Genomic DNA, 9678 nt, shown 5'->3' on the forward strand with positions numbered 1-9678 from the left:
TTAAGTTTTTACCCAGCACTGTCAACACTTAGTATTCAACACTTTTATAAAGCACAAAATGCGCGTTGTTCCTATTTCCAGTCAGCGCTACAACAAGCAGTGCAGCAGTAATGAATGAGGAGGAAAGTGGATCTATAGGCCTTGTTGTTATTATTGGCGGCTTTGGTCTTTTTTTTAATATCAAGGAATATTTCACTTTCTCTGTTTGTAGAAATAACAACATGAATTTGTGCACGAGGCAGAAATAATGCGGTGCGACTCGGAGTTTCGTCATCAGCTGGAAGACGGTGTCCCTTTTTGGTCAGAGTCAGTGGAGGAAAGGGAGAGCGGAGGGATGTTGAGAGACGGGCTCTCAGATGCAGGCACCATCAGCCCAGTGAAATAAAAAACAAAGTATTTAAATGTTTGCTTACTCAGCTGTGCCAAGTAATGCAACAATGGATCTATTACCTATTACCGGTGTGATGATATAGCCTGCCCTACCTCACATTGTGAAATATATATTTTTTTAAATGTCCTGAACAACAACGCATTGGCAGGTCAATTCAAGCAAAGGCAATATGTGGTGATAATGTATTGGGCCTATAGCTTACTGTACAACCCTCATAGCTACATAACTGTTTTTAATTGGTTAATGTTGCATAGGCTTACCTTTTTCAAGTCATGTTAATAAAAAATCAGAGCGGTTGATCTCAGCATTTTGACTCAGGAAGTGATCTTGACTCAGGAAGTGATCTTAACTCAGGAAGTGATCTTGACTCAGGAAGTGATATTGACTCAGGAAGTGATCTTAACTCAGGAAGTGATCTTGACTCAGGAAGTGATATTGACTCAGAAACTGATCTTGACTCAGGAAGTGATCTTGACTCAGAAACTGATCTTGACTCAGAAACTGATCTGGACTCAGGAAGTGAACTTGACTCAGGAAGTGATCTTGACTTAGGAAGTGATCTTAAATCAGGAAGTTATCTTGACTCATGAAGTGATCTTAACTCAGGAAGTGATCTTGACTCAGGAAGTTATCTTGACTCAGGAAGTGATCTTGACTCAGGAAGTGATCTTGACTCAGAAACGTATCTTAATTCAGGAAGTGATCTTGACTCAGGAAGTGATCTTGACTCAGGAAGTGATCTTAACTCAGGAAGTGATCTTGACTCAGGAACTGATCTTGACTCAGGAAGTGATCTTGACTCCTTGAAAAGGTTGGTGACCACACTGGTCTAAACTACCAATGCCCCACTGAAATGTGCCATTCACAATGCTTATGAGTAAATACAGAAATACTTTATTCATAAAACAGATTTACAATATCTTACAAATACAAAGGATAAAATATCTTTGTCTAGATCCTGTTAAATGTGTTATTCAGACAGAGTGTGTAAAATGCTCCTCTGCTTCCACAACAACATCTAGAGGAGAGATTATTTTCTGTACAGCTACATTCCATATATATTTACAATGTGCTTGTTTATTTGGCTAACAAGTAAAAACTATTACTATGTAAAAAACACACGCACGAATGCAGACACACACACACGCACACACACACACACACACACACACACACACACACACACACACACACACACACACACACACACACACACACACACTGTACATACAATCCTTGTGTGAATAGAGCTCCACGTCATCATCATTTCTGTTACAATATGGCTCATTATTACATTATTACACAGACCTGTCAATTCATTACCCCACATGTTAGAATACATTACCCCACTCCCCCAACATGTTAGAACACAGGAACATTACCCCACTCCCCCAACATGTTAGAACACAGGAACATTACCCCACTCCCCCAACATGTTAGAACACAGGAACATTACCCCACTCCCCCAACATGTTAGAATACAGGAACATTACCCCACTCCCCCAACATGTTAGAACACAGGAACATTACCCCACTCCCCATTACAACATGTTAGAACACAGGAACATTACCCAACTCCCTCAACATTCTAGAATGCCCCCAACATGTGTTAGAATACAGGAACATTACCCCACTCCCCCAACATGTTAGAATACAGGAACATTACCCCACTCCCCCAACATGTTAGAATACATTACCCCACTCCTCCAACATGTTAGAATACAGGAACATTACCCAACTCCCTCAACATTCTAGAATGCATTACCCCACTCCCCCAACATGTTAGAACACAGGAACATTACCCAACTCCCTCAACATTCTAGAATGCATTACCCACTCCCCCAACATGTTAGAATAGAATGGTTATAATCTCTTCCATTGTCATGTCCTGTAATCTCAGTCTTCGGTTATAATCTCTGCCATTGTCATGTCCTGTAATCTCAGTCTTTGGTTATAATCTCTTCCATTGTCATGTCCTGTAATCTCAGTTTTTGGTTATAATCTCTTCCATTGTCATGTCCTGTAATCTCAGTCTTTGGTTATAATCTCTTCCATTGTCATGTCCTGTAATCTCAGTCTTTGGTTATAATCTCTTCCATTGTCATGTCCTGTAATCTCAGTCTTTGGTTATAAACTCTTCCATTGTCATGTCCTGTAATCTCAGTCTTCGGTTATAATCTCTTCCATTGTCATGTCCTGTAATCTCAGTTTTTGGTTATAATCTCTTCCATTGTCATGTCCTGTAATCTCAGTCTTTGGTTATAATCTCTTCCATTGTCATGTCCTGTAATCTCAGTCTTCGGTTATAATCTCTTCCATTGTCATGTCCTGTAATCTCAGTCTTTGGTTATAATCTCTTCCATTGTCATGTCCTGTAATCTCAGTCTATGGTTATAATATCTTCCATTGTCATTGTCCTGTAATCTCAGTCTTTGGTTATAATCTCTTCCATTGTCATGTCCTGTAATCTCAGTCTTTGGTTATAATCTCTTCCATTGTCATGTCCTGTAATCTCAGTATTTGGTTATAATCTCTGCCATTGTCATGTCCTGTAATCTCAGTCTTTGGTTATAATCTCTTCCATTGTCATGTCCTGTAATCTCAGTCTTTGGTTATAATCTCTTCCATTGTCATGTCCTGTAATCTCAGTCTTTGGTTATAATCTCTTCCATTGTCATGTCCTGTAATCTCAGTCTTTGGTTATAACCTCTTCCATTGTCATGTCCTGTAATCTCAGTCTTTGGTTATAATCTCTTCCATTGTCATGTCCTGTAATCTCAGTCTTTGGTTATAATCTCTTCCATTGTCATGTCCTGTAATCTCAGTCTTTGGTTATAGTCTCTTCCATTGTCATGTCCTGTAATCTCAGTTTTTGGTTATAATCTCTTCCATTGTCATGTCCTGTAATCTCAGTCTTCGGTTATAATCTCTTCCATTGTCATGTCCTGTAATCTCAGTCTTTGGTTATAATCTCTTCCATTGTCATGTCCTGTAATCTCAGTCTATGGTTATAATATCTTCCATTGTCATGTCCTGTAATCTCAGTCTTTGGTTATAATCTCTGCCATTGTCATGTCCTGTAATCTCAGTCTTTGGTTATAATCTCTTCCATTGTCATGTCCTGTAATCTCAGTCTTTGGTTATAATCTCTTCCATTGTCATGTCCTGTAATCTCAGTCTTTGGTTATAATCTCTTCCATTGTCATGTCCTGTAATCTCAGTCTTTAGTTATAATCTCTTCCATTGTCATGTCCTGTAATCTCAATCTTTGGTTATAATCTCTGCCATTTTCATGTCCTGTAATCTCAGTCTATGGTTATAATCTCTTCCATTGTCATGTCCTGTCCTCTTCGGTGGGTAAACCTCCAATATAATACAGTACAGTACATCCAAATACTGTAAACTGTACATACTTATTTTATACAGTATAAATACTGTATGCGTTCTGGTAATACAATACTGAAGAGTATAAGCAGTACAGTACAGTAATACAGTACATTCACTGTCCTGGCTATCTTCCAGGTGTGGGCTGTTTGTTTGGGTGTGGCTGTTTAGTTCCCATAGCAACGTGAATGGTGTGTTTGTGACATACTGACATTCTAGTCCTGTGTTCCATGTCCTCTCTCCCTTCCCTCACTTCTCATCGCTCACAGAGCTCTCCACCGCTACTTTGACCTCTTCTATCTGTTCTGCTATCGTCTGTCGTTCTTCTTCGGGTCTTGTCGGTATCTTCTGTTCCTCCGCTGGTATCTTCTCGTCGGAGCTGCTGCGGCTGGACAGTTTCTCCATCTCGTCTTCTATCTCGCTGAAGCGTTCGGCCACGCACTGGGCTGTGAGCCTGGCCTCCGGGTCGTGGTCCCAACACTCCTCTATGGAGCCGCACACTATGGCTATGCCCTGTAGGAGGAGGTAGACAACAGGAGCAGAGAATTATCACCTAGCTACTGAGCACTGAGACATATACATATGATTTGATGTGTGAGTGAATGAGAAAGAAGAGAGGTTAGAGAGAGAGATAGGCAGGTAGGTAGGTAGGTAGGTAGGTAGGTAGGTAGGTAGGTAGGAAGGAAGGTAGGTAGTTAGGTAGGTAAGTCAAGAGAGAGAGAGAGAGAGAGAGAGAGGAGGGGAGAAAGAGAGAGAGGGAGGGAAGAGAGAGCAAGAAGGAAAGAGAGTGTGTGTGTCTCTCCCAGTCTGTTACCTGGTGGTTGATCCAGCTGTCTGGGATCTCAGGTCTTCCTCTGTCTCTGAGGAGGTGATCCTTCATGCTCTCCACACCAGGATGCATCTGAACTTTACAGCCATAAGGAGGTTCATAGTCCTTCACCTCTGGAACACACAGAGAGACAACCAATTAGATCACCTCTGGAACACACAGAGAGAGACAACCAATTAGATCACCTCTGGAACACACAGAGAAACAACCAATTAGATCACCTCTGGAACACACAGAGAGAGACAACCAATTAGATCACCTCTGGAACACACAGAGAGAGACAACCAATTAGATCACCTCTGGAACACACAGAGAGTCAACCAATTAGATCACCTCTGGAACACACAGAGAGAGACAACCAATTAGATCACCTCTGGAACACACAGAGAGAGTCAACCAATTAGATCACCTCTGGAACACACAGAGAGACAACCAATTAGATCACCTCTGGAACACACAGAGAGACAACCAATTAGATCACCTCTGGAACACACAGAGAGAGACAACCAATTAGATCACCTCTGGAACACACAGAGTCAACCAATTAGATCACCTCTGGAACACACAGAGTCAACCAATTAGATCACCTCTTGAACACACAGAGTCAACCAATTAGATCACCTCTGGAACACACAGAGTCAACCAATTAGATCACCTCTGGAACACACAGTGAGACAACCAATTAGATCACCTTTGGAACACACAGAGAGAGTCAACCAATTAGATCACCTCTGGAACACACAGAGAGAGTCAACCAATTAGATCACCTCTGGAACACACAGAGAGAAACAACCAATTAGATCACCTCTGGAACACACAGAGTCAACCAATTAGATCACCTCTGGAACACACAGAGAGACACAACCAATTAGATCACCTCTGGAACACACAGAGAGAGACAACCAATTAGATCACCTCTGGAACACACAGAGAGTCAACCAATTAGATCACCTCTGGAACACAGAAAGACACAACCAATTAGATCACCTCTGGAACACAGAAAGACACAACCAATTAGATCACCTCTGGAACACACAGAGAGAGACAACCAATTAGATCACCTCTGGAACACAGAAAGACACAACCAATTAGATCACCTCTGGAACACAGAAAGACACAACCAACCCATTTACATATGTAACACAAACAAACACAGCCAAACAAATCAACGCCACAAACCACAGCCATCATCTGTCAAGTCACAGGCGTTTCGCTACACTCACATTAACATCTGCTAACCATGTGTGTATGTGACAAGTAACATGTGATTTGAAATCCACCCGTTTTTATGACAGTAAAACATCTACAGAATAAAGCTTAGCTTCAAACTGCATCATATGAGGTTGATATAGAGAGCTGTTGTAATGTTATAGTAGAGTTAATATAGAGAGCTGTTGTAATGTTATGTTATAGTAGAGTTAATATAGAGAGCTGTTGTTATGTTATAGTAGATTTAATACAGAGAGCTGTTGTTATGTTATGTTATAGTAGAGCTAATATAGAGAGCTGTTGTAATGTTATAGTAGAGTTAATATAGAGAGCTGTTGTTATGTTATAGTAGAGTTAATATAGAGAGCTGTTGTTATGTTATAGTAGAGTTAATATAGAGAGCTGTTGTTATGTTATAGTAGAGTTAATATAGAGAGCTGTTGTTATGTTATAGTAGAGTTAATATAGAGAGCTGTTGTTATGTTATAGTAGAGTTAATATAGAGAGCTGTTGTAATGTTATAGTAGAGTTAATATAGAGAGCTGTTGTTATGTTATAGTAGAGTTAATATAGAGAGCTGTTGTTATGTTATAGTAGAGTTAATATAGAGAGCTGTTGTTATGTTATAGTATAGTTAATATAGAGAGCTGTTGTTATGTTATAGTATAGTTAATATAGAGAGCTGTTGTAATGTTATAGTAGAGTTAATATAGAGAGCTGTTGTTATGTTATAGTAGAGTTAATATAGAGAGCTGTTGTTATGTTATAGTAGAGTTAATATAGAGAGCTGTTGTTATGTTATAGTAGAGTTAATATAGAGAGCTGTTGTTATGTTATAGTAGAGTTAATATAGAGAGCTGTTGTAATGTTATAGTAGAGTTAATATAGAGAGCTGTTGTAATGTTATAGTAGAGTTAATATAGAGAGCTGTTGTTATGTTATAGTAGAGTTAATATAGAGAGCTGTTGTAATGTTATAGTGGAGTTAATATAGAGAGCTGTTGTAATGTTATAGTAGAGTTAATATAGAGAGCTGTTGTTATGTTATAGTAGAGTTAATATAGAGAGCTGTTGTTATGTTATAGTAGAGTTAATATAGAGAGCTGTTGTTATGTTATAGTAGAGTTAATATAGAGAGCTGTTGTAATGTTATAGTAGAGTTAATATAGAGAGCTGTTGTTATGTTATAGTAGAGTTAATATAGAGAGCTGTTGTTATGTTATAGTAGAGTTAATATAGAGAGCTGTTGTTATGTTACAGTAGAGTTAATATAGAGAGCTGTTGTAATGTTATGTTATAGTAGAGTTAATATAGAGAGCTGTTGTTATGTTATAGTAGAGTTAATATAGAGAGCTGTTGTAATGTTATAGTAGAGTTAATATAGAGAGCTGTTGTTATGTTATAGTAGAGTTAATATAGAGAGCTGTTGTAATGTTATGTTATAGTAGAGTTAATATAGAGAGCTGTTGTAATGTTATGTTATAGTAGAGTTAATATAGAGAGCTGTTGTTATGTTATAGTAGAGTTAATATAGAGAGCTGTTGTTATGTTATAGTAGAGTTAATATAGAGAGCTGTTGTTATGTTATAGTAGAGTTAATATAGAGAGCTGTTGTTATGTTATAGTAGAGTTAATATAGAGAGCTGTTGTAATGTTATAGTAGAGTTAATATAGAGAGCTGTTGTTATGTTATAGTAGAGTTAATATAGAGAGCTGTTGTAATGTTATGTTATAGTAGAGTTAATATAGAGAGCTGTTGTAATGTTATAGTAGAGTTAATACAGAGAGCTGTTGTTATGTTATGTTACAGTAGAGTTAATATAGAGAGCTGTTGTTATGTTATAGTAGAGCTAATATAGAGAGCTGTTGTTATGTTATAGTAGAGTTAATATAGAGAGCTGTTGTAATGTTATGTTATAGTAGAGTTAATATAGAGAGCTGTTGTAATGTTATGTTATAGTAGAGTTAATATAGAGAGCTGTTGTAATGTTATGTTATAGTAGAGTTAATATAGAGAGCTGTTGTAATGTTATGTTATAGTAGAGTTAATATAGAGAGCTGTTGTAATGTTATAGTAGAGTTAATATAGAGAGCTGTTGTAATGTTATAGTAGAGTTAATATAGAGAGCTGTTGTTATGTTATAGTAGAGTTAATATAGAGAGCTGTTGTTATGTTATAGTAGAGTTAATATAGAGAGCTGTTGTTATGTTATAGTAGAGTTAATATAGAGAGCTGTTGTTATGTTATAGTAGAGTTAATATAGAGAGCTGTTGTTATGTTATAGTAGAGTTAATATAGAGAGCTGTTGTTATGTTATAGTAGAGTTAATATAGAGAGCTGTTGTTATGTTATAGTAGAGTTAATATAGAGAGCTGTTGTAATGTTATGTTATAGTAGAGTTAATATAGAGAGCTGTTGTAATGTTATAGTAGAGTTAATACAGAGAGCTGTTGTTATGTTATGTTACAGTAGAGTTAATATAGAGAGCTGTTGTTATGTTATAGTAGAGTTAATATAGAGAGCTGTTGTAATGTTATAGTAGAGTTAATATAGAGAGCTGTTGTAATGTTATGTTATAGTAGAGTTAATATAGAGAGCTGTTGTAATGTTATGTTATAGTAGAGTTAATACAGAGAGCTGTTGTAATGTTATGTTATAGTTAATACAGAGTTAATGTTATGTTATAGAGAGCTGTTGTAATGTTATGTTATAGTAGAGTTAATATAGAGAGCTGTTGTAATGTTATGTTATAGTAGAGTTAATATAGAGAGCTGTTGTAATGTTATGTTATAGTAGAGTTAATATAGAGAGCTGTTGTAATGTTATGTTATAGTAGAGTTAATATAGAGAGCTGTTGTTATGTTATAGTAGAGTTAATATAGAGAGCTGTTGTTATGCTATAGTAGAGCTAATATAGAGCTGTTGTTATGTTATAGTAGAGTTAATATAGAGAGCTGTTGTAATGTTATGTTATAGTAGAGTTAATATAGAGAGCTGTTGTAATGTTATGTTATAGTAGAGTTAATATAGAGAGCTGTTGTTATGTTATGTTATAGTAGAGTTAATATAGAGAGCTGTTGTTATGTTATGTTATAGTAGAGTTAATATAGAGAGCTGTTGTAATGTTATGTTATAGTAGAGTTAATATAGAGAGCTGTTGTAATGTTATGTTATAGTAGGGGGTAGATTTAGGGCATTGGCAACAGACGTGCTGAATATGGAGAATATAAAATATGTTTTGATGATTCTTGTTTGGGAACAAAGTTGTGGCCTGGCACTTCTCTTGTGATCATTCCTGGAATCAACAAACTTTCACTCAACAAGCAATTAGCCCCCCAAAAACTCAGAAATCCACAACCCGTTGAAAACATTACAACTCTAATTAGTTAGTATTATGTTTTCACGCTGAAAAACAGTTGAAGGAAATCGAAAGATCATTCCGCCCCGAGCCAAAGAGTATAAAACACAAAGTTCTGGGATATCGTCCAGACCTCATGAAACTGAACTCACAACAGCTGTAAAAGTGTCATGGTTTCACAGCATGTTAACTAACAGCTGATCTAGGAACAGATCCCACAGTCTGTGGTGCTGTCTGTGTCAGGTTCATAGTGTTAACTAACAGCTGATCTAGGAACAGATCCCACAGTCTGTGGTGCTGTCTGTGTCAGGTTCATAGTGTTAACTAACAGCTGATCTAGGAACAGATCCCACAGTCTGTGGTGCTGTGTCAGGTTCATAGTGTTAACTAACAGCTGATCTAGGAACAGATCCCACAGTCTGTGGTGCTGTCTGTGTCACGTTCATAGTGTTAACTAACAGCTGATCCAGTCAGGTAGAGGTATCGTCCAGGAGAGGTCACAGAGGT

The 9678-nt window shown here is 37.4% G+C and overlaps 1 protein-coding gene across 1 annotated transcript in view; it reads right to left on the reverse strand.

Moving 5' to 3' along the window:
• Nucleotides 1–2004: 2004 nt before the first annotated feature.
• The window catches only part of LOC115123608 (TGF-beta receptor type-2-like), a 73525-nt gene continuing 65851 nt past the window's right edge, over nt 2005–9678 (reverse strand). The window contains exons 9-10 of the mRNA XM_065027313.1: nt 4590–4717; nt 2005–4288 (exon numbers count right to left, since the gene is read on the reverse strand). Coding sequence (XP_064883385.1) covers nt 4025–4288; nt 4590–4717 — 392 coding nt within the window. The 3' untranslated portion in view covers nt 2005–4024. The remainder of the gene's footprint in view (nt 4289–4589; nt 4718–9678) is intronic.

This window comes from Oncorhynchus nerka, linkage group LG14 (genome assembly GCF_034236695.1).
Source record: "Oncorhynchus nerka isolate Pitt River linkage group LG14, Oner_Uvic_2.0, whole genome shotgun sequence".
Taxonomy (NCBI): domain Eukaryota; kingdom Metazoa; phylum Chordata; class Actinopteri; order Salmoniformes; family Salmonidae; genus Oncorhynchus; species Oncorhynchus nerka.